Here is a 25,690-nt window from a genome sequence, read left to right as displayed (position 1 = left end):
TCGGCACGGTCGCGCAGATGGCGGCCGAGACAAGAAGAGGATCCGGCATGGCACCCAGTTTCTGCAAATTAGCCCAATCCTTTTAGGATTTATACATATAGCCCCCCACCCCCCGCGCCCTTCCCGAAGCCCACCTATGTTACGTGTAACATGTGTAATGCAAAAGGAAGAAGTGGCACGGCATAATCTGTTTGGATTTACAAGCTAATAATTGACCAATCTTTATACACATCACCATCATTGTGGTAGGCCTATACACAATGAAACAAATCGTGATTTAAGAAGTGATAAAGATCTTGCAATATAAATACGGACATTCCCGTTTAGGCAAACAAGAATCTTCGCTCTGCATCTCACAAATGGTTCAATTCACTATAACAGAATGTGCCTTTTAAATGATACGATAATTATAGGTTAGACGGATTAAAATCGGTCTTATTTTTCATTGTGCCACAGGAAATTTAAAAAAACGATCGTCTGCAATTCCAGGATCCACAATGAACTAAGGAGAATTGTATTAATTCGTCAATATTCAGAATGGTCTTGAATATTAATTCTGCATGGAATGTTTGAAAATGAGAGACATGTCCTCTGGATGCATATAATTACTGAGGAATATTAATGAGAAGTACATGTTTTTTCCGGATGTTTTAGTATTTAAATGAATGGAGGCTTGAATAGGAAGTCAACTTTCAAAAATCGTTTCCGAATCAAGATGAGGGAAAGCTTGGCTTTCACCTTTTTGCTGGCACTGACATCATTGCCAGGAACTTTTCAAGGTAAGTTTTAAAAATATATATTTTTCCAATTTATAATCATGTTACCGATATAATTATGATTTGGCTGGATAGGCCTATGGTTTATCAAATGTGTATAACTTCTTCATTTCTTCTTCATCTTCTCCTTCTTCTTCTGTCAGTTTTTTAATATCATTGTTTTTCAAAATACTAATCAACCTCGTACAGTACCACCAATCAAATGTTTCCCTTTTCCTCTAGTTATATCTTTGCAAGGTTGGATGGAGTTCGCCTTTTTTTTTGTTGTTTATATTAATTAATCCTATATATATATATATATATATTCTATTTTGTATATTTTCTATACTGTTCTCTCAAATTCATATGTGAATCTTTTCTTACCGTGTACAAACATTTGTAATTCAGCCATTGGCTGCCAAGAATGTTTTGATGCTTAATAAAGACCATCATTATTATTGTGATTTTATGCAAGTTCGGCGCCCCTCTCCTTTCGAAATTGTTCCTATGCCCCCTGTCTGGGCAGTCGCAGCCCCTTTTCCCTCTAGCACTGCCCTTTTGAATAGTATTTTAACTGCAATTTTTTTTGTTCTCCTTTCAATTTAAATTCTTCTTTGAATATTTTTAATCACTTTTCATCTAGCTATACATTCAATATAATCATATAATAACTTCACGAGATTATGGGCCTAAATTCGTCTATAATTTTTTTCTTTTTCTTAATATAACCAGCTTGCACGAGGCCAACAACAGGCGATAATGTGGTATTAAGCGCCGAGTTGAGCAGTTACTATGATTACTATTACCTTCAGATATCATGTGAAGATGGTTACACGCAATCAGGGACCACGTATAGTTACTGCTACCCCGGAACCGGATGGGATCCTGACCCGAGTAATGTCGAATGTCAACGTAAGACCGTGAAACCTTTAGTTACATCTGGGTCCCGTAACACAGAAATTAGCGATTGAAAATACGCTTGATTTTCACGATTGATTGTACATTGTAGTCAATGGAATCAATCGTAGAAAAATGTTCTACGATCATTGCCAAGTTTTGTGTTACGGGCCCCAGATAAGATACACTGAAGTACAGGGGCGGGGTGGGTCTTGGGAGCCATGGACCACCCCCTCTCCCGAAATGTCATAACTGGTTGATTGATTGGTTGATTGATTGATTGATTGGTTGATTGATTGATTGATTGATTGATTGATTGATTGATTGATTGATTGATTGATTGATTGATTGATTGATTGATTGATTGATTGATTGATTGATTGATTGATTGATTGATTCGATTTATTGGTTAATAGATGGAAGTTCGATGTTAGGCAATAATTATAATGCCAACTATAATATATATCTAATGATAAACATTAATGTTAGTTAGACCAGAGCAGATACACTGAAGTACAGGGGGTGGGTCTTGGGAGCCATGGACCACCCCCTCCCCCGAAATTTCATAACTGGTTGATTGATTGATTGGTTGGTTGGTTGGTTGATTGATTCGATTTATTGGTTAATAGATGGAAGTTCGATGTTAGACAATATAATGCCAACTAATATATTTTTAATGATAATCATCAATGTTAATTAGACCAGATCAGATACACTGAAGCAGTGGCGTACCGTGGGTCACAGCATTTGGGGGGGCACCAGCAAAAATTTTAAGTCACTTAGTGAGCGCGCGAAGCGCGCTCAGATGTCAGGTATACTGATAGAGACATTTTAAGGAAGCACTTGTAGTCATTTGTAATCATGAATAAAAAAAAAAATACGCATCTCATCAATCAAATAATGCGAGCGCGAGCTGAAAATTTTTGATATTCAGACCTAAAAAGGGACATTATAATCGACTTTGTAATAACGATACGTACCTGTCTCGCTAAACAATGCGAGCGCGAAGCGCGAGCCGAAATTTTTGTATACATTGACCCCAAACAGGGAGATCTTAAGGACTATATTATAGGAATAATCCCTTAATAGTATACATATCTCACCGTGGTCATCTAATACCAATACCAAGTGCTTGCTGAATTTGATAGAATTACATTTAAACACTTATGAAGCACTTGTACTCATTGTAATCATGAATAACATACGCATCTCACTAATCAAATATTGCGAGCGCGAGCTGAAAATTTAGGAAATTTAGACCTGAAGAGGGGCATTCTATAGCTTGTTTGTAGGAATTCACTAAGACCATACGTATTTAACTAACCAAATGATGCGAGCGCGAAGCGCGAGCTGAAAAATTTTGATATTCAGATCAGAAAAAGGGACATTTTAAGGACTGATTTTAGGAATTCACGGAGAGCAGACATATCTCACCAATCCACTGATGCGAACGTAATCACGGACAGGAAATATTTTATATTAAGACCTTAACATGGGGCAATCACTTTAAGTAGTCATGAAAAAGAAGCATATGTCACTGCATAAAACAATAATATATTTGGTTTATATTGACTTGAAACGGGAGTTTTTCGTACAACAGGTTTATATATCTCTTTAAACAGACAATGCGAGCACCAGGAACAATGACATCATAGGCCCTGAGCAAATAAAGTTTCATAAAGTTAGGATAATTTTTTTTTCTATGTAACATAACATGATTATAATATCATATACCATTATAATGAATAATAATTTCTTCTTTCCCACTACGTTCCTCTTCCTTTCTCCCTCTGTTTCTCCTTTTCCCCGTTTTTTTTTTTTTTTTTTTTTTTTTTTTTTTGTCAGCCGATTGGGGGGGCACGTGCCCCCATGCCCCCCCCCCAGTAGCGTACCGTGACTCGGAGGAGACAAAGCACTGGGGGGGCAAAGCATTGTTCACAGACAATGCACTGCCCCCCCCCCCCAGTGCTTTGTCTCTTGCGGTTCACGGTACGCTACTGCCCCCCCCCCCCCCCGTAGTTACGCCACTGCACTGAAGTACAGGGGGTGGGTCTTGGGAGCCATGGACCACCCCCTTCCCCGAAATTTCATAACTGGTTGATTGATTGGATGGTTGGTTGGTTGGTTGATTGATTCGATTTATTGGTTAATAGATGGAAGTTCGATGTTAGACAATATGATGCCAACTAATATATTTTTAATGATAATCATCAATGTTAGTTAGACCAGATCAGATACACTGAAGTACAGGGGGTGGGTCTTGGGAGCCATGGACCACCCCCTCCCCCGAAATTTCATGACTAGTTGATTGATTGATTGATTGATTGTTTGATTGATTCGATTTATTGCTTAATAGAAGAAACATCGATGTTAGACAATGTAATGCCAACTAATAACTATCTATCATTAATGTTCCGTAAAGGGTTTTATATATCCTAGGTTTATTTCTCAATATCTTTCCAAAAGTGATTATCGATCTAATAAATAAAGAGATCAATCACGAAAAAAAATTGACAAAAATCATTATTATGACTAAATCACTGGACCCACAGAACCCTGCTCGTTGCCTAACATCGACTCTGATGTCACAGTGGAACCGGAACAAACAACCTACACGATCGGTGAGAAGGTGACTTTCTCGTGTACCTCCGGAACCTTGGTCGGTTCAGAAGACGGGACCTGCGGCAGCAATGCAACATGGAGTATTGGAACCAAACCATCGTGTCTAGGTGAGGTTGGGTCGGTGGAGGTGAGGGTGAATGGGGGGGGGGGATTCACAGTAGAGGCTCCCCGTTCCTAGATGCTAGCTCTTGTAGGTCTATACGCTCATAGGCCTCTTCATATAAAATTGGCCCCTGTCCTCCATATTTTCACTTCATTACTTGCACCCTTCTCTCTAGATATCTCCACGCGCGTAACGGGGGGGGGTTACCACCCCCCCCCCCCTCCGCCTTGGTATGCTAAGCAGCAGCAGCAAGCGGATGGAAAGAGAGAAAATGGGAAAGGAGTGAAACGGAAAAAAGGGAAAAGTAAGAAAAAGGTAATACAAAGGGATGGATGAAAAACGTAAATATACAGATAAGATAGAGTATGGAAGAAAATGGTGGCATAGGGACGCCAAGCTTATTTCAAATTATAGGGAGCTCAAGATGTTTAGTGTGCAACTAAGGGGGTTCCAAAAGTGTACATGGGGGCGCCAAATTTTAGACTAAGGGGCGTCACATGCCATGTTGGCCAAAGAGTAAGAGGGCCCCCAAATAGGTGTTTTCGTTGACTGTTTTATGATTGCAAACAAGTCTAAGTTCCGTTTTCAAGTATAAACGCATATTTTCAAACTTATTTTTCTTTTTAATCGGAAATGAAATTTAATGTAAATTCTTAATCTTATTATTTTATCAGGAGTGGGGTATTACTACTTAATTCAATTCAATTCAATTCATTTATTTTCTCTTTCAATCTTTTTACATTTACAATGATAGTTCAATATACATATTTACAAAATATAACATTTAAATAATTTTTTATAATACAATAATACCATGAAATCGAAAGGGAAGGAGACCAACTAAAAAGCAGAGCTTGTAGGGTGAAGGCCCTTTTATAAGTAAAATTTTATGAATAAAAAAATAAGATAAAATAAAGAAATAAACAATATTTATATATATATATATATATATATATATATATATATATATATATATATATATATATATATAGTATAGTAATAGGGTGGAGCGAGTTGCTTAGATTTCAGTTGTACAGACTGTTTCCCCCTGAGGGTTCATCAGCAACTAAATCAAATTTAATGTTGAACTAAAGTACAGTTAAAGAGAACAATAACTCTAGTGCAGTCAAGCAAACAAACAAAAGACACAATGTAAGGGGGATAAATGACTACAGTGAACAGGTAATAGCTATTCTTTAAACTGAGTAAGGAAAATTGGGGTAATGTTGGGGTGGAGTGGGTTTGACACATAAGGGGGGGGGGGTGTTCTATGGTTAACCATAACCTGAAAGTAAAAATTTCTTCTTGTGTTTACAAGTTGAAATGAGTTCTGTTCTTGAGTTTATCATTGCTGCTTTCTTGGCCGTGATTATGTGGTACTTCTCCCACAGACACAGGTTGCATCTCTTTGTTTTGGGTGAGTAGGGCTGCGCATGTCTCACGATTCTCCATTTGACTGAGTAGGGCGTTCCTTCATCCTTCAGTCTCCATATGTACTCGCTGAGCTTAGTTTGGTGCCGTTTCCCCCGATTGGTGATGCTTGCTTTGTGGTTAGCGTACCTTGTCTTGAATGGAGTTGATGTGAGCCCGATGTACACTTTCCTGTCCCTAGATGTCACTACCTCGGCTTCATAGATGACATTGGTGGCCATGCATTTTCCAGGGATCGGACAGTCTTCTTTCTTTCTGCAGATTCGTATAGTCATTATATATATATATATATATATAATGAATAAAAAATAAACAAATAAAAATAAATAAATAATAATAAAAATAAATGATTCAGTATACACTGTTTACAGAAATCATAAAACGATTAGACATATATACAAAGAGAAATTAATAAACACATTTACATATTAAGTTCTGAATTACATTACTTTGGGAAAAAACGATAATCTAATATGAATTCAGAAGATATTTTTTAAGTTTTCCTTTGAAATTTTGTATTGAATTACATTGTATAATATCCTTTGAAAAAGAATTCCATAATTTTGGACCAGTAAAAACAAATGTCTTCTGTGCAAACGATGTTCTATTCAGAGGTAAATGAAAGGAACTCGCCTGGCGAGTTAAGTGCTTATGAATTGTATCATTTTTTTACAAACATATTATTGAAAGGTAACGGTAATTGTTTATTGATAAACTTGTACATTAACTGTCCGAGTTGAAAATAATATAAATCTTTATTTAATGAATAAAAAAGAATTGGAACATAAAATATTAAGCTCTCAACAGAGTAATTACATCAAGATATCCATTTTATCCTTATTTTCAGATGGTTGCACGGCTCCTCAGAATTCAAACGGAACGGGTTCATATGAACACACAAGCACAGAAACTTTCATGTGTGATACGGGATATCAGCTTTCCATCGGTGACGTCACAATAGAAACAACCTGTGACGATGGTTCGTGGAGCCCAAATGTCGAATGCTCAAGCAGTGGTATGAATAAAATACCATTTGATTTAATTGATTTTTATAAAATACACCTGCATCATGGCAAATATATGTCTAGAAATACAAAAGTGACGTTCTTCACTCTTTGGTTCATGAATTTTAATCAGCCTTATAATAAAAATATCATTACTATTAGAATGTTAGTCTCACTGTAACAGGTTCTACATTATTTTAATTATTGGTCATAGCAATACATTTATCTTTAGATATACGTACTTTAACAATCAATAAGTTCTCGGCCAGTTTGGATTGATCATATACAACATTATAAAGACCAAGTCCTTTCTAATCGCATTTGATGCCATTAGGACTTTTGTTCTCTCTTATATCCTTTTCCATGATTTTTTTTACATACATTTGGGCTTTTACCCCTGTTTTCAATTTTTCCAGTAAATTATGTTTATTTCTTAGACGTTGATGCGAATTTCTCCTCCTGTTCCCCTTAGGATGTATATCTCCCACCGTGCCCACCAATGTGACGTATTCACCGGATGAAACGACATATGACGTAAACTCCAGAATTTCATTGTCATGTGATGGGGAGACCACGCCCTTCGGACCCGAGTTCTCTTACTGTAATTCGTCAATTGAATGGGAGCCCAGCCCCCTGTTACTACGTTGCTATGGTAAGTCTAAAGCATAGTTTTGTTTTATCATTAGATAATAGTACGCATGTACAGTTGTTGTAAACATGTTCGCTTCATGATTTTTCTGTAAATTGAATTGCTTTCGTGTTTGATTTTGAATAAAATCTTTCTTTGAAAGAAGAAGAAAAAGGCTAAAGCAAAGGTGTTTTGACTCCTTTTAAGAAGTGAGGTGTGGCAATAGAATAGCTGACAAAAAGTTGCCGTTAATTAGCCCTCATGGTGATGAATGTGCCCCTTAGCTTGTATGAAATTAAAGATGAAAAAAATGAGTTAATTTGATCGTGACAATAACACCATTTATAATGCTTATTTCTTGCCCCCCCCCCCCCTCTCTTTTCCCCTCTCCCGTCCTCTCTCTCTCTCTTCCTCCCTCCCTCTGGGTCCCCCTCCCCATCCCGTCTCATGATCATGATCACAGTGGCGTAGCTAGGATTTTTTTCCTGGGGGGGCACTGGGGGGTCCTTGCTTTTTCAGGGGGGGCAGCATTTTTTCCGGTGTGTGTGTATGTGTCACAAGGGCGGATCCCACTTTCGCCAATAGGGGACGGGGCCCGAAATTATCTTCACCTATATTTTCCCCGATCAGTCACTTCTTAGTTTTATTCTTATAAAACAACATAAACATGAAATAATCTCATAAGCCTTATAAAAAGTGCGAGCGCGAAGCGCGAGCGATTTTTTTTTTATACTTTCATTTTTTTTGTCCTGAAAATGTAATATTCTGGGCAATGTTATGTGTGATCCTGAACAAGATTCGTATGTAACTAGATGGTAACTGCGAACGCCAAGCGCGAGCAGAAATTTTTATTAACTGTTCTAGCATTATCAAAAAGGGACCTGTTAAGGACTGCTTACAGTTACCCACGAAGACGGTATATATTTCAATAATGCGAGCGCGAAGCGCGAGCAATTTTTTTTGACATTCCGACCTAAAAAATTGTCATTCTAAGCACCTTTTGTATCAATAAATGGGATAGGTATGTAACTAAACAATTGATGCAAGCGCGAAGCGCGAGGGGAAGAAAATTGAGATTTTAGACCTAAAAGCGGGACACTCTATTCATATTTTGTAAATCATAAATAGGACATAGTTAATTGGGTATCATTAATAATGCGATCGTGAAGCGTGAGCAGACAATTATTGATATTATGATGTGAAACTGGATAATCTAATTACATTTTAAATAAAGAACATGCAGGCTATCGCGCATGTTTTAGATTTAGACCTGGGCATTCTGAATACATTTGTTTAATGGAACATTATGGAATACACGTAGACAATATGAACTTGGCAAATCAAACAATGTGACCAAGCAGCGTGAGCTTAAAATGCTGATAATATGTAGACCATAAAACGGACATTTGTAAATGAAAAAAAAATAATGAAAGCTCGATGTCCGAACGAAAATATGTTTGTATATTGACTTCAAAACTAGCTCCATATCAGCCTATTGGGCAAGATATGAATCTCATCGAACGTGCCCCCCCATGCCCCCCCCCCCCCCGTAGCTACGCCGATCACTCACTCTCTCTTTCTCTTTCTCTCTCTCCCCCTCTCTGAAGATAAATGCAAGGTGCCGACGTTCTCCGACTCGAACTTGATCGTGACCTCTGACCTCTCCGGTTTATCTGGCGAGTCCTACTACGACCACGCGGACACTGTAAGCTTTTCTTGTACAGGAGGTCTCTACGTGGATGGTCCGTGGAAGACCAGCTGTAACAAAGGGGCGTGGTCCATCAGCATAGGAGGGGATTCCCCAACGTGCAGGGGTGAGGACGTCGATGTATATTTCTTTTGTTTTGTTCATTCGTTTTTCTCTGTTTCATGATTTTCTTTGTTTGTTTGTTTTACCTTTACGTTTATTTGTTTCCTTGTTGGTTCAGACATCGTCCATTTCAAAGATTGGCTATCCTCTTTCGTTCTCTTTCTCCTTATTTTTCCAAATTTTTAGACAAAAAACCCTCAATATCTAATTATATAAATTGTTGAATGACCCGAAGCGCCTTTCCCCTTCGTCTGTGTCAGTTTCATCTTATCACAAAGGGCTCATGAAACTTCAGGGGATTTTTCATTATTTAGAAGCTGTCATCAGGGTTTCATTATTTTGGGGCACAAAAAAATACAAAAACGATTATCATTCATAATAAGTAATACTTGCTCTTCTATTTCTCTCTCTAAAATAAAGGTCTTAACCCCAAGGGACACGAGACGGGGCACTAAATCGCATAGATTTCTTTTTGTTGTTTGTGTATATCTTAGGAACAACCGCCCGAGGATCCGTGCCTGATTTCCATATAAAAAGAGAGAAATAACGACATAAACCATGATATGGACCTATTACAAATAGGTCCATGCTTAAACTTAATCTTATACTAGAAATTGAACTGAACGCCACAAACCGCTTCCGTTGTCTTTGATAGATGATGACAATTGCTTAACATATGAATAGTTTATGTTAGTATAATGCAAAGTTATTTTTGTATAATATTTCAGCTAACTGCACAGCCCCGTCGAATACGTTGATTGAGGGTCAAACGTTTAACCATGGCCATTCTGAAATGATCGCATGCGTTGATGAACCGGGTATGGTCAGGCTCGGTGGACCGAAGACTTTCTGCAATGACGGGTCGTGGAAACCAAATGTACTCTGTAAATGTAAGTAGTCTTATATGGTCATGTTTAAAATAATAATTTGGATATTAAAATTACTTATTTTCAAAGTTTTGTCAGATGAGATTAATTAGTGTATCACCATTCATATGCTGTGCTTTATGAGAGATTTATAAAAGTCAGCTTTCAGTTAGAAAGTATATATTTCAATATTTTTGGCTGTAATATTTTCATGCATTTGCTAAATTACAGTTTTCCTTCAGCATAATGTGAATTCATTTTCAGTTTGGTACTTTAAAATCTGTTCAGATTAGTCATAGCTTACTTGTTAAGCAAATACCGTCGAAAGTATTGTTACGGTATTATTTTTTTTATTATGCTACGGAAATTATTGCCAGCTACTATGAACGCACAAGAAAAATATACATCGAAGCAAATCAATTTTTAAAAGTTGAGAGCCCGATTTTTTTTTCAATGTGTATTATTTATTTATTTTTTTCATCGGAAATAATAAAGTGCAAAATTTAGTATGCAATCGTCGCACATATCTTTCCGATATTCCAGGGGCGGCGGAACCGGGGAACAGGGGGCACTTGCCCCCAAAAATTACAGTAGGAAAATGTGTATTTTTTTCAAAATGGAAAATGCCCTATTTTTCCAAGTGAAATGTGCCCTTTTTCAAAATATAATGCACTTTTTAAAGTAAAACATAATACAATTTAGTTTAAAAAATCACAAAATTTTTGGCTCACGCACGCACCAATCGTTTAGTAAGGTACTCATTCTGTTTTTTGTTACAAAAAGTGCTTAGAATGTCTAGTTTTCTGGTTTGAATATTACAAATTTACAGCTCGCACTTCGCACCCTTATTATTTGATTGGTGAGATAATTATGTTTCCTATTCATCAGTTACTAAATGCAGTCCTTATGAGATTCCTTTTCTGGTCAGTATATTAAAAATTTCAGCTCAGGCCTCGAGCTCGCGTCAATTGTTTAGTTAGATACACGTTTACATGATAACAAAACCTGCTCGGGATGTTTAATTTTCAGGTCTTATTACATGAAATGTCCAGACGTTTGAGCTCGCGATTTGTGCTCGCAACATCTCTCGAGGATGCGCTTTTAACAGTAATTTGCGCCATAATTGACAAAAAAGCGAATTTCACAACTTCAGATTTGAATTTTTTTCAAAGCGCTCGCTCGCTACGCCTCCTCGCGGAAAAATAAAGCCTAAATGTATATTTTATCAATCAGAAATCACTTAAAAAAGGTTTTGTTCTACTTAATTACTACAAAACACACAACTACTTTACGCAGACGATTTTCCCGTGGTGAAAATATCCGTTTGCACCAAATGCCCCCATTTGACATAATAAGTGCCCTTTTTGGCTTTGCCCCCCAAAACGAAGTACGTTCCGCCGCCCCTGCGATATGCAATGACAAATTTTAAATTACTATTAGAAGTGCCTTTCTTTAGCAAAAGCACAAAACAAAAACAAACTGCCGGCTTTGAACGTTTCATTTCTCTGAAAAAAAAAATATTTTGTCAAAATGTACCACTGAATATTTTTTTTCAAAATCATCTATCTAACGTACCAGTATATGTTATTTTGATAAATGAATTATACTTGCTTTCTCCTCCTTCTCTTTTTATATTTTTTTCCGACCCCTAACCCCCCCCCCCCCCCTCGGCATTTCCAAATTTTTATCTATTAGGTACTATTATTCTTCCTTTCAAATTTGTATGCATGTCTCGACTTTGCTCTCTTTCTCTTTCCCATGCACTCACACACACCTCCCCCTCTCTTACTCCCATTCACTCCCTCAAGCTCACACACACGAACCCACCTCTCTCCCTCAATTACTCAACGCGCGCGCGCACACACACCTCTCCCCCCGCCGGGCTAGCTGCATGCACCTTCCATAGGGATGCATACGCACTCACACGCAGGCGACCCGTTCCAAGGACCCCCGTTTTCACAAACATTTGTAGTTCCAAAGCCCGTTCCGAGGACCCTCCTTTTTACAATAAGCCCGCTCCAAGGCCCCCGTTTTTTTGTCTCGCCCGCGGCACATACCTACTACTTTTTTGGTCGAGTACCCCCCCCCCCGGGACCTCTCCCTCCCATTCACGCATCTCCCCTCTCTCACCTCCACACGTATACACATGCACACACACAAACTCCCCTTCTCTCTCTCACACACACGCACCAACAAACACCTCCCTGTTATCGCATGCACCCCACACACACCTCATCTCTCTCTCTATCCCGGCCCACTCACACACACGCACGCTCCCACACACACACCTCCCCTCTGATCTCCCCACTCACTCACATGCATACCCCACACACACACCTCTCCCCTCTCTCCCCACTCACTCGCATGCATACCCCACACGCACACCTCCCCTCTCTCTCCCACTCACACGCACACCCCCTCTTTCTCTTTATTTCACCCCTCCCCATATATCACTTTATTTTATTATTTTGTTTCATTTTTTTGCCAACAGATAAAACTGAACTCTAATGGCGATGATAAGAAGATTTCCTGCCAATCAAGGTGAACTTCTAATCAGGAACTCTACCATGCGAAAAAGGAAGGACATACAATTTAATCATAAAGCATTATTCGCAAGGTGATCGACGATACGCAGGGCCTATTGAAGCCGGTGCCACGTTCTGTGACAAAATTATATGACGCCATGAGTGTCAAGTATTATAAAACTGTATTATTTGTATGACTTTGTGTAAACAAATGTATTTAATGGTGAAAAGCAATTGCAGTTATCATTTCAAAAGAATTCTCATTTCGAAACAATTATCAATAAATGCCAATTAATTGCGTTGATACATTTGATTTGACCTCTGCTCTCAGATACAAATGCCAAATTCAGTTTTTCATAGTTAACCAAAACTTATTTCACAGTTTAAGACAAGAGTCTTAAATTTGGGATAAGAATACAGCTCCTCTGAAACCTAATTCTGAATTCTTCTTTAGAGATTCGAAATGCGGGCCATGGAAACTATTTATTCATTATTCGCAGACAGCTAATCATGTTAATTGAAGTTTCAACTTTGCTGACCAAACCTCTTCTGGTAATTATTGTGTCTTATTTTATATTTACTATTGAAAGTTATACCATATCTTTAACATATATCTTAATTGAACCTTACTTTAGATTACGTGCTACTGGAAGAAGAGAATCATAAAATATTCTTGGGTGCCCAAATATGGGAAATGTACATGTGACTTTGAACGCCTAAAACTGATCCACTACAATGTGAAATAAAGAATCTAATGTCTTCTGTAAATTTTGTCTCGGTCTTATAGTTTCGTTATTATTGTCTTCTCTATCTATGTATTATAGACAATGACCTTTGTTTGCCAAGACCAACATGAGTACAACCTTAACAATCTCCTGCAAATTAGAAAAAAACGAAGAAAATTAAAAACACTTCTGTTTTTCATTTTCAGTTGAAAATGCATCGATAGGTTTAAAGGCATAAGAGCAAGAATTGGTATTACTCTATATTCATCATTACTTAAAATCCTGAAATGCATATTGCTGTCCCAACAACGAAACCGACTCTACTGACCGATGGATGGTCATGGGTCGGCTTCTTTGTTATGACCACAACATTGTTTTCTATTAACAAAAGTTTTTTTTTATTGCTGTTGTGATTAAGCAGTGTTGCACTCTTTAAAAATGATAAGTTAGCATAACACATTTGTTGATAGATATGTGTCTGTAGACAAATACTGGTAAATTATTACAGATTGGATGGTCATTAACACGTATCGCAATTTTGAACATTTGAGAGTCAGTCGAACACATCCACCAAAACATTGACTTAATCCTTATCATTTTAGAGTGTACATATTATAATATACACCAGATATATAAGTAATACAAGTAGTAGTGGCAATCATCAATGATCTGCTATACGCTGACATTGGTCAAGTTCTACCTCTGGTGATCTCCATCACAATGAATTTCGGCCAGAGGATGTCTTGGCATCTCGTACAGGAGGTTTTCACGAAACAAACGATTCGTGGTCGACAAATACGCATTGGCTGTGACGTAATACCTCATGTCTTCGTCCATCTCATCCCTGTCCAAGTCTTCGAGGAATACGAGGATGAGGTTCTTGTTTCGCTTATCCTGAAGGACACGCTGGTGAGCCGTCTTGAACTCGAGGAGACGCCATTCATCCTGCAGGAAACTTCTGCTTATGACGATGATGCTACGTCGGCTGGCCTCAAGACTTGTAACAATGGTCGTGGCGATGCATCCGCCGGGCGGGAAGTCCCGATGGCGTATGCACAGCTTGTAAGGCAGGTTGACATCTTCTTCCAAGATTGGTATGATGTTCTTGAGCACATACTCGATGTTTTCATCGCTGTAAGCAATATAAGCATCGTACTCCCACCTGACGTTGTCCAAGACGACATCATCGTCGTCGTCATCGTGCAGGACGTGGAATCCGTATCTGGTGTAGAGGATGACGCGTATGGCTCTTCTATGCCGAAACGTCACTGCCATAACCATCAGGAACACCAAGGTTAATGTTGATGTAGCAATGACGGCGTTGTACTCCTGGATGGTCAAGACATCTGGAGATGAGCATCCGAAGTCCTGGTCAGCCACCTGAATGATCGGGTACATTGTATTGTCCGAGGAATTGACATAACACTCGACATCATAGAGCCGAGGAACAACGTCAATGTGTGACTGGAGCCACTGCTTTAACCAAAAGAGAGAACAGTTGCAAATGAAAGGGTTGTCGTGTAAGGTCAGATCCTTCAGATGCGACGTAGAGTTGAAGATGCCGTCTTCGAGGGACTGGAGATCGTTGCTATGGATGTAAATAGTCGTGAGATTGGGATTTCTGTCGAATGTACGGGAACTGAGAGAATTTACTCCGTTCCTAGACAGGTCTATTTCTCGCAGGTCGGTTAGATCGGTAAGAATATTATCGTCGAACCTGTTTAAAACATTATTTGACAGATTCAGCTGTTGTAGATTGGGAAATCCTAGCAAAGCATCTGATAAAATTGTTTCGAGACCAATATCACGCAGAGCAAGAACAGCAAGTTTAGCACTTGTTTGAAAATCTTCTGCACGCAATGTATTGTGGTCGTCAATCAGACATCCATTGCAGTCGAAGATGAGTGTTTCTGCAGGGATGTTTGGCAAGGAGTGTAGCGAGTTATTTGGACAGAAGAATATATTTGCTCGATCAATGTCACGCCTGTAGCATTCGCACGACCCCTGCTTACATGTGTTGTTTTCGTATGGACACCAAAAATCCTCAAGGGGTAATGTCATCATAGACTTGGCAGCTACGGGTGATGGAGCATTACAAGTCCAACTCGAGTTGTCAGGAAGATGGAAAAACGGATAGGTATACTCAAAATCACCTCTACGTATGAACAACATCACTGGACACCCACAAGTAAAGCTATTACCTCGAAGGAGTGTATCTATCGGTATATGTGGCGGTTGGATATCGAAAGGCCAAACCAAATTGTCGGGAAAGAGGACAAAGTCGTTGTATCTGAGGTCAATCATAGTCAGGCTATCAAGGTTGACTATTCCAAAGACTTCTATGGTCTGAAGCCGATTGAATGAAAGATCTATCGTCTGGAGAGAAGGGAGGCTGCTGAATGTCCCCATCCTAATGACACGAAGATGATTGTGAGAGATATTGATTAATCTTATATTTGGGGTTGACTTGAAAGCAAAGGCTGGGAACTCTCGGAGATCATTACCGCTCATGTTAATATATTTTAACTCATTTAGTCCATGAAACGCGTTGGGGTGGACATATTGTAAAGCATTGTTTGACAAGTCAATGAAAGTTACATTTGGCATGTAAACGAAAACATAACCATCAAGTGTTGGCAAATTATTATCATGGATAATCAACCTTCTTACATGTAGAAGAGGAGCACAGTTGAATTGACTTGCATTAGTTAGGCCGGTGGAAGATAGATCGACAGTGATCAGGGACGCAGTATTCTGAAACAAGCAGCGGCTATCATCTTTAAATAGGTTGTTGTTGGATCTGATGTTGAGTTCTGTAAGCCTTTGCAGTCCACGGAACGCATCTCCAATGACGAAGCTGATGCTGTTGTTTCCCAGGATTAGCTTTTTAAGTGAGGGGAACATCATAAATGTATCAATCCCGATCTCCTCTATGTTGTTGAAGGACAGATCCAGTGTCGATATATTGCTTAATTGAAAACCAAATGAATGTACGTCTAGCGAATGGAGGGGATTAAAGGAAAGTTTGACGGAGGCATTTGTTTTTATTCCTCCTATCGCCTCCAAGCGATCACCGTCTACATCTGCAGACACCAGAAGCAGCTTTTGGAGAAGGGCCATGTCTGCGAAAATTTCGCTTGGAAAACTACCAATCTTACACCCAATCATTGTGAGTTCCTGCAAAACCCCTGAGAGGTTGTCAAACAGATCCACCTTCAGGTCTGCTGGATCGTTCGTCCGATTACCATGGGAGTGGCAGTTCAGAGTGAGTGACCGAGTGCGGGGAATCCTTTGCAAGGTCACGTTCCAATTGCTGGAGAGGAAACACGAAATGCTGGTGAACTCGATGAGAGGTCCTGTCCCTTGAGTAGGTCCGTTGCAGAGGCAGGGTAGATCCGCCACATTGCAAGATATGGGGTAGCTTCTTGCCATACGGGCTGATCCATGGTCTCTTCTGTTGACATTCTTCGTCTTGGATGGCAAGTTATCAGCTACAATTGAGGAGAGTGACAACAGGACACCCAGGAACATTAAACAATCTTGTACCCTGACTATGTCCATCCTTTGATCGTGGTTAGAAATAGGCCCTCGTCTACAAGTCTCTGAAAATAATAATTACAAAGAAAACATGTCAAAACTAAGCAAAACTTGCATTTATTTTTCCATAAGTATATACGAAATTAATCAATTGGTGCGGAGGTATCTTAGCAAAGTGGTCTTATTTATAGAAGCCTGACCTGACATATGAAAATTCGGGGTTCGATTCCTGCTCATAACACCTTGGGTTAGGCATTTATATGCACTGCTTTTAAATCACTGAAAAAATAAAATACAAAAGAGTTAAGGCCTTATGAGTCCCAATGTGTACACTTATGAGAAAAAAAATAATCAATTAATTTTAAAGTGCTCAAATGGTAATTTTTCTTTTAAAAAAATACCGTAAAATGTTGCTAGATACTTTTTTAAAACCATTTCCAAAAAAAGTAATCGTTAAATGATTGAAAGGCAATTACACTTTTGCAAGATTGGAATACTTCTCAAGTATAATTCACATCAATGATCTTTACATGGGTTTAAGTTTCACTGGTGAAATGAAACGATCAGGCTTTCATATTCCGTCTCTATACCCTTGTGGCGCGGCCCTAGCTACAGGGGGAAGAGATCGATCCCATATAATTTTTCTAGTAATGGGGGAAAAAAGAGAGGAGATGTAAGAAGAAAAATCAAGAAAAGGGAATAGAGGATAAATAAATGAGAGCATTGAAAATAGATATGGGATAGTCTAACAATTTAAGTTCCCTGATATGCCACCCCTTGCTATCAAACTATCGTCATTGCCTCTGTACCCTTATAACCTTAAAAATAACGCAACGTCTGGGGTGTTATTTTTTTCTATATAGGTGCACGCTTCCATATCATTTTTTTGGGGGGTTGCATGGGGTCCTGTGAAGGCGGGAGGAGTATACTGTAAAGAATATCATCAACTCGAATTCAAATGTCTTATTAGGAGCCAAAAAAATGTTGACTATGAATATTACTCGACTCCCGGATGTAAACAGGTCGTGCGTCATGCAGTTTCATCGGTGAAGATGATCAATCAAATATCACCAGCGTAGCTAGATCCGTGGGGGCAGGGGGAAATGCCCCATTGCCCTCAAATTTGATTTGATGATGGTATTTTTTTCTCCGTAATTACATGCCCAGTCCCGATGAATTGTAAATCTCTTCTTAATGGGGGGGGGGGTGTTTCACAAATATTCTTAACATACTACTATAAGAGATCGACTTTCGAGTAACAACGATTTTTAGTTTCCTGTAGGCTACGTGCCCACCAACCCATTCCCATCTTTATTTTAGACCTGGGTTCACCCCTTACCATAACCATTGTAGTTGATCGTCTTCACCTCGTAAAGTTATAGAATTACAAATATCGTGCTTATACAGGCATACCAGTAAATGATTGTATGGTCATTCTCATACAATAATTAATAAAGTAAACGTGTAGGTTAACTCCACAAAAAAAAAGAAAACATAACGCTATACCCTTTATTTCGAATGATAAACTTTGAAGAAACTCTTGACGATTAAAAAGATTGTCCGGGCTGAAAATAATATGATATAAACAGATAAAAAAAGATCAGACAAACGAAACACTGAAAATTTGATCAAAATCGGACAAGGAATGACAAAGTTATGCCATTTTAAACACTCGTATTTGCATTATTCCGGTGAAACAGTTCTAGGCATGTCTTCATGAATATTCATCAAATTGATGATGTCAAATCCCCACTTGTTCTTTTGTATTTTATTATAGGAAATTAAGTTTATTCAATTTTTTTTTCTTCCAAGAACTGGAAAAATTGATTGACAACTGATTTAAGGCATTAGATATTCATTGCTGCAACTTATTTTATTATAAAGGAGACACAAAATTCACACATGTATGAAAAAAAAGACACAAAAATGATTTCATGTATAATAACATAAGAAAAGGGAAAGTGGGGATTTGACATCATCAGCCCTACTAATGAATATTCATGATGATGGGCATATAATGATAATAACAAAAATAGCTGGATTGATTAAGCGCTTTTTGCCTGAGGATACAAAGCGCTGCTATTATTACCCCGGCTTTACCTCGAGCTACCATCACCGGCGCTCAGTGCATGCAAGGAATTACTCCTGCCGGGTACCCATTCACCTCACCTGGGTCGAGTGCAGCTCAGTGTGGATACATTTCTTGCTGAAGGAAAACACGCCATGGCTAGGATTTGAATCAACTAGGGTAGGACCACGACCCTTTGTTTCAAAGGAGAGAGTCAGAACCACTAGACCACGACGCACCCACATATAACCCATATAATATATACACACACCCATATAACTATTTTCACCTGGGATTCTCACAGAATATTGCTAAATTTTAAAATTCAATAACTTCGTTAATTATTATCCGATTTCGATTAAATTTTCAGCATTTTGCTCTGTGAATTTTACTATATTTATATAGATATAAATACTTTCAGCCCGGAGTACCCCTTTAAGGTTGAGAGTTGCCAAACTTGGCACAATGCAATGGATAAATTTCAGTATATAACATGGATAAAGAATCGGGAAGTTGAGGGGAACAGGAAGCGTGTGGTTGGGTTTCCTTACCAACAAAAATGTAGGAGATGAAGGAGAGAATGAGAGAGATTGAATAGGGAAATATATATTATTTATATATATAGTGTGATGATAAGTTTACTTCTACCAATCGCTGTTGAGTTGTGAATATTAAACATAATGAGATGAGGCGAGGCCAACTCAACAGATTTATATATATATATATATATATATATATATATTGTAAAGAAATGGATGAAGAGAACAATGGTAGGCGTAGCTTAAATCAAGGTTCCCCAGAGCTATCTACCTTTTGGAAAAGTTGGTGATGCCGAAAAAATGTCCCTGCCGGGAAACGAACCCGGGCCCCCAGCTTTGAACGCCGGTGCCTTAACCACTAGACCACAGAGACGGGTTAGTGGCTAGGGCGACCCCGATCCGATTGACCGTCAGATAGACAGATTTTCGACACTATACCAATTATAATTTCCTTTGTCGGGTGAAGGTGGGTTTCGAACAATGACAAGCCGCCATGCTTCAGCTGGATCAAAGCTATTGCTTTGGATCGGGGTCGCCCTAGCCACTAACCCGTCTCTGTGGTCTAGTGGTTAAGGCACCGGCGTTCAAAGCTGGGGGCCCGGGTTCGATTCCCGGCAGGGACATTTTTTCGGCATCACCAACTTTTCCAAAAGGTAGATAGCTCTGGGGAACCTTGATTTAAGCTACGCCTACCATTGTTCTCTTCATCCATTTCTTTACAATATTTAAATAAAAGAGTTGCCAAAGCTGTTGTACATGTATAACTTTACACATTTATATATATATATATATATATATATGAATATATATATATGAACTTGAGAAAGAAAGTACGAAAACTAAAAAAGAAATATGAAAAAAAGAAAGAAAGAAAAAAAAATGATCCAGTACATTTTTTGAAAAAGAAATAGTCTTGCATAAAACAATTATCCATTATGATATCAGTTTGTGTTTGTGCATATTGCAATGTACTATCTTATGCTTTAAAAATAAACGACGAACGGTGCATGTCAAAGATGCAGGGATACATTGGTCCAACAGGGGCCGCAGAACCGGGGGGGCTGGATGGGCTTCAGCCCCCCCCCCCCCCCCAGGCCTCCCCCCACCTTTTTTCCAAAACCGTGTTCAAAAACGTACCATCTGATTATGATTTTTTTGGTATGGTTAGCCCCCTCCCCCACTTTTGGCTCACCCCTCCCCCCCCCCCCCCCCCCCCTCTTTCAAAACCATTCTAGGGCCGTGGTCGATATCATGGTATGAAAGTATTTTGGATCCCCTTATTAAGCTTATATCACTAGATAAACTCACTATATCATTCTGAGAATATGGAATATTAGAAATCGTACTCGGACCAGTATGTAGAATTGTTTTAAAGAAATTGATCGTCCCGGGTGTATCTTGCCATATACTTCAATGAACTTCAAGGACAAGGGGTCAATAAAAAGCAATAATACACCGCAACATTTGTCACCTTGCTTGCTTTTTTTTCCTTGGATCCCTACATATCAATAATTTCTCACGTTTATTTTCTGTAACTATACCTCCCTACCCTTAACTTACCTTCTCTAGCTGATAAATTACTAATGGGATCCTGAACTAATTCCAATTGTTATTCAGCGATCTTAATCCAAAATGAAGAGTGAATGAATAAACATCCACAGAAATCCAATTTCTCAAGAATCCAGCAGATTGCGACAATAGGAAATTATGAAATGAAGCGGGTCGTGCGGCAATGACGCAGTCTTGTTTACTTTTGTAACTCATTTCACTGACTCCAAGACCGCAGTCATCATATCGTGCACCAACGTAAGATACTGTTGAAGAAATGCAAGAGCATTTTTGCCATCCAGACTGACAAAAGGAAGCAGCTCCGAGAAATTAGATTCTGAGTAAATGAGGGAAATATGTCATAATGATTGTTTAATGTGGAAGTGTATAAACTTCCATTATTTCATAGTCGGATCCAGGGGGGCCCGAGGGGCCCGCCCCCCCCCCCCCTATTGGCGGACCAAAAAAAAGAAAAGAAAGGGGGGAATAAAAAAAAAAGAAGGGGAAAGAAAGGAGGACAAAAGAAGAGGGAAAATAAGAGGAGGGAGACGAGTGAATAAAATAAGGTCAGGGGAAGACTTGGAAAATGATTTGAAAATATATATTTCATGTCACTTTATAAAATTTTCGCTCGCGCTTCGCGCTCGCATAGCCTGTTCGATGAGATACATATCTTGCTTAATAGGCTAATATGTAGCTAAAATATCAAATTTTGAAGTCAATACATTATATTTCAGCTCGGACCTCGAGTTTGCTCTTATTTTGTTTGATTTACAAATTCATTTTTTAAGTGCTCTGTAAAATGTCCGTTTTATGGTGTAATTATCATTTGCAGCTTTTTGCGCTATGCGCTCGCATTATTTGCTTTGCCAAGTAGGCATACATACTGTCTTTGTTTATTCCATAAGATTCTTTATATATTATATTAATTCTAAAACAAACTACTTAAAATACCCTTTTACGACAGTTTAAAAAAAAATCGTCTCGCGCATTGCGCTCGCATTAATAGTTATATATCATAGATATATATAATAGATTTATCAACTCATAAATCCTATTCATGATTACAAAAGTGCTTAAAATATCCAGTCTTTAGGCCTCAAATATCAACAAATTTTTACTCACTAATTAAGCTTTTTACATTAATAAATATGATAATAAAATTTTAATCAATTCCTAATAACTAAAATATATCGTCCCTTTTTTTCAGAAAGGAATTTCGACAAGTTTCATATCGCGCTTAGGAAGAGGAATAGGTAGATAGTCATCATTTTTCATATGATGACAAAATGTCCTTAGGCCTAGAATGTTCAGGTCCTAGGTCAGAATAATAATAAAAATATGTTATCCACATACACTTCACAATTTCCCTACACAGTGCTTCAGATAGACAAAGTGCTTAAATTCACCCTTTTTATACCGGAGTACCAATTTTTCACGACCAAGAAAATGGGGAGAAAAGGAAAAAGTGAAATATATGCCTGTAATTTGTCAAATGTTATGTCAAAATCTATCTCAAACTTTGATATTTGTAATCAATATGTAAAAAATGTTGCTCACTCGCTTCGATCGCTCGCAACTTCTAATTAATTGTACGCAATATGCCGTATCAAGCCCCCTCAAAATATTTTGGCTCATTACGCCACTGAGACAACCCCTTCAAAGAAACAACCAAAAATCAACTTTGAGCGGCCGATCAGGGAAAATATGGGTGAAAAAAAATGTCGCCCCCCCCCCCTATTGGCGGGAGCTGGATCCGCCCCTGTATTTATAAATTTGTGTTAATATGCGACCTCATTATGAAGCATCATGTAGAGCATACAGAAAATATTCCAAATCAATAAAAAAATAAATTTTGAAGAAGAAAAAAAATCAGAGTTGCTACCTTTTATCAGTGGACGGCATATTTGATTAGAAACGATAAAAAGAGATCGATTCCAATAAAGCTAAAAGCTACCAGCTTCCTTTAGGCTTTCGTCTGGCTTAGATTTATAATGATCATTATTATCATTGCCATTACTATCATTATCGTTATTATTATTCTTATAACTATTGTTAAATTAAATTCATTTAAATTCAAATTTATTTCCACAGTTGGAAATATACATATATACAAATCATTGACATTAAGAGATATATTATATGTGGAGGGGTCAAAGAAAGCACAACTGCTTGTATAAATTGGCCCCAATATAAGAATTAATCATATTAATACATGTAAAATGAACAATAACAATATAATCATAATCATAACATAATTACAAATAAGTCTAAGAGAGAGGAGGGGGTGAAAAAAATCATTACAATAAATGGAAAGCCGTGTTTAGAATTGTTATCGTCATGATCAACATCATAATTATCATCATCATCATCACCACCACCACCTCCACCATCATCATAATAATCATCAGCGTAATCCGAGCGTATTAGGGTATGGAGGTGGGCTGGCAAGGTGTTGAATTTTATCCATGTACTTCTACCAAACGATTCACATGAGTTAATTCAAGTACGAGTTGATCGCATTAGCGTAAATCTGTGACGTCATACTATTCAAGCGGGGGATGAAGCAATTAATATCACCCCCCCCCTCCTCTCTCTCTTGATTAATAGGTTCGCCCCTTGGAGTTACGCCAGTGGTTAATTGTCACACATTTCTCCTTTCTTAAAATTCTAGAATGACCAGAGTCACCAGACACATCATCCATCACATCTTCATCAATTAAAAACGTCCATGTTATTGATTTCGGAAGGAAGGTGCATCCATCGAACACTGCGTGTTTCCCGTTCCTAAATCGAATCGGATCTTCCATTATTAGTAATGAGTAGAACGTTAACAAAGATAGCATAAGAAATGGGTTCCACAACTACACTGAGGGAGGGTGGGGTGCTTCTAGAATGTCCTTTTTATATTGGTATATAACATCTATAATAGAGGTGTGATATATTTGTAGCTGTACAGTGGCGTAACAGGCGGGGGGGCAGGGGGGCAAGCTGCCCCCCCCCCCTGGCGGAGCTCACCGGGAAAATAAAAAAAACGGGAAAAAGAAAAAAAAGGGGGGGAAGAAAGGGAAAGGGAAAAAAAAAGGGAAAGGGGAAAGGAAAAAAGAACAAGTGAGAAAAAACAATTCGCCCCGATATACAAACACATTAGCATGATTAGTAAGACAGGGAAATAAATTAAAGATGACAAAAAGGCAAACAAAAGCGGGAAATAAAGGCAGAATGGAATTAGCCAAAATCTAAATTGGAAAATAAAGAATAGGGACAAGATAACGTACACTACCGGGCTGCCGAGGATTGAGATAACGAGCGGGAAGAAAAATGGATGGTATATAGCATAATGTCGTATGAAAGTCTATCATAAACTTGCTAAATCTCCAAAGGCTCTGTCCAAGAGTCAAGACCCCTTGCAGTGGGGGCTCTTCATCTGTAACCTTTAATGAGTTCTATAACGGGCCCCTATATGAACCCTTCCTGCATTAAGCTTTACGTTGAAGCACTGGCGTACCGGGGGTGGTTCCACAGCCAAGGGGAAATAAAAGAAAATAAAGGAGGCAGCGAAATGAGATGAATGAAAAAAAATATATGACATGATATTTGCTATAATGATGTAAAAATCTATCACATAATTAGAATTTCATTTTAACAGGCCATTTTTTTTCTAGCTCGCTTCGCTCGCTGGCGACTTTTTACAAATTTCCCCACATTTGCTATGGTGTGCCCCTCACAATATTTGGATGATTACGATACACAACTGTATTGAATTTATGTGTAGTGTTAAAGCTATATAAATATACACGCAATTTGATTAAAATAAGTGGCCATGCATCTGTAAGGTTTAAAATGGCTTTGATATCAAGAGGTTCCGGGGCTCTGCCCTGGACCCCATCCATAAAGCACTGTTATATGGATGAGTTTGGACCATGGCCCCCACAAGTTCTACAACCAAACAAAAAAAATGAGGAAAGAAAGGAAAGTGTATTATATTTTTCTGAATATCTTCATGTTATAGATTCTCATGAAAAGGTAATTTTTTTTATCTCGCTCGCTTCGCTCGCTCGGGACCTATATTAAGCTACTTCTTGCCAGAAGCGCCATACTCGGCCCCCTCGAGCATATAGAGCTTCGCCCTGCGGATGCTCATAATCATAACAAAAATCCTGTTCACCGTGGCGTACAAAAAAAGAGAGAAAAAAGGAAAGAGAGGGTGAAATATGATCTTTTTAACATTATGTCAAAATCTATCACAAAATTTAATTTTTGCAATAAAAATGTCACTTTTTTTTGCTCGCTCGCTTATATATATATATATATTTGCCCGTTACGCCATATCGCCCCCTCAAAATTTTTGCCTTATGACGCCATTGCCTGTTCCATGATATGACCGGGAAATTTTTGGCTCTTGCCCCCCCTGGCCACCGACCCCTGTTACGCCGCTGTAGCTGTAATTCCCCCCCCCCCCCCCCGATAAAACAACAAACAAAAAATAAAAACCAAAAAAATCACTACAAGAAGTAGTGAAAGTAGCCACTACCTTCTTTTCTAATGAGTTTTTTATTCCAATATCTCTTCTAAAAAACACCCCGATATAACCGTTTCTCCTATGGCAAGGTGTGCTATTCTCTTACCCCC

At 38.5% G+C, this 25,690-nt stretch overlaps 2 protein-coding genes across 2 annotated transcripts; one reads left to right on the top strand and one right to left on the bottom strand.

The window, feature by feature from the left end:
* The first annotated feature begins 147 nt into the window (after positions 1 to 147).
* On the top strand, positions 148 to 13,409 carry LOC129276353 (C4b-binding protein alpha chain-like). Its single transcript, XM_054912734.2, has 8 exons — positions 148 to 779; positions 1,488 to 1,667; positions 4,205 to 4,381; positions 6,656 to 6,823; positions 7,285 to 7,464; positions 9,048 to 9,254; positions 9,979 to 10,140; positions 12,608 to 13,409. Exons 1-8 carry the CDS (start codon positions 662 to 664, stop codon positions 12,622 to 12,624), a joined length of 1,209 nt encoding a protein of 402 aa, XP_054768709.2. The 5' UTR covers positions 148 to 661; the 3' UTR covers positions 12,625 to 13,409.
* LOC129276352 (toll-like receptor Tollo) lies at positions 12,817 to 21,337 on the bottom strand. The gene is made up of 2 exons (XM_054912733.2): positions 21,071 to 21,337; positions 12,817 to 16,968 (listed from the first exon to the last, which is right to left on the bottom strand). Exon 2 carries the CDS (start codon positions 16,925 to 16,927, stop codon positions 14,063 to 14,065), a length of 2,865 nt encoding a protein of 954 aa, XP_054768708.2. The 5' UTR covers positions 16,928 to 16,968; positions 21,071 to 21,337; the 3' UTR covers positions 12,817 to 14,062.
* Between the last annotated feature and the right edge of the window lie 4,353 nt (positions 21,338 to 25,690).

This window comes from Lytechinus pictus, chromosome 14 (assembly GCF_037042905.1).
Source record: "Lytechinus pictus isolate F3 Inbred chromosome 14, Lp3.0, whole genome shotgun sequence".
Lineage (NCBI taxonomy): Eukaryota > Metazoa > Echinodermata > Echinoidea > Temnopleuroida > Toxopneustidae > Lytechinus > Lytechinus pictus.
This window is presented reverse-complemented; position numbering and strand designations above follow the sequence as displayed.

Coding starts and splice junctions, on each gene's coding strand:
- LOC129276353 (XM_054912734.2), top strand. CDS start 662: ATGAATGGAGGCTTGAATAGGAAGTCAACTTTCAAAAATCGTTTCCGA. Junction 6,824..7,284: donor TGTCGAATGCTCAAGCAGTG/GTATGAATAAAA, acceptor TGTTCCCCTTAG/GATGTATATCTCCCACCGTG. Junction 7,465..9,047: donor CCTGTTACTACGTTGCTATG/GTAAGTCTAAAG, acceptor CCCTCTCTGAAG/ATAAATGCAAGGTGCCGACG.
- LOC129276352 (XM_054912733.2), bottom strand. CDS start 16,927: ATGGACATAGTCAGGGTACAAGATTGTTTAATGTTCCTGGGTGTCCTG.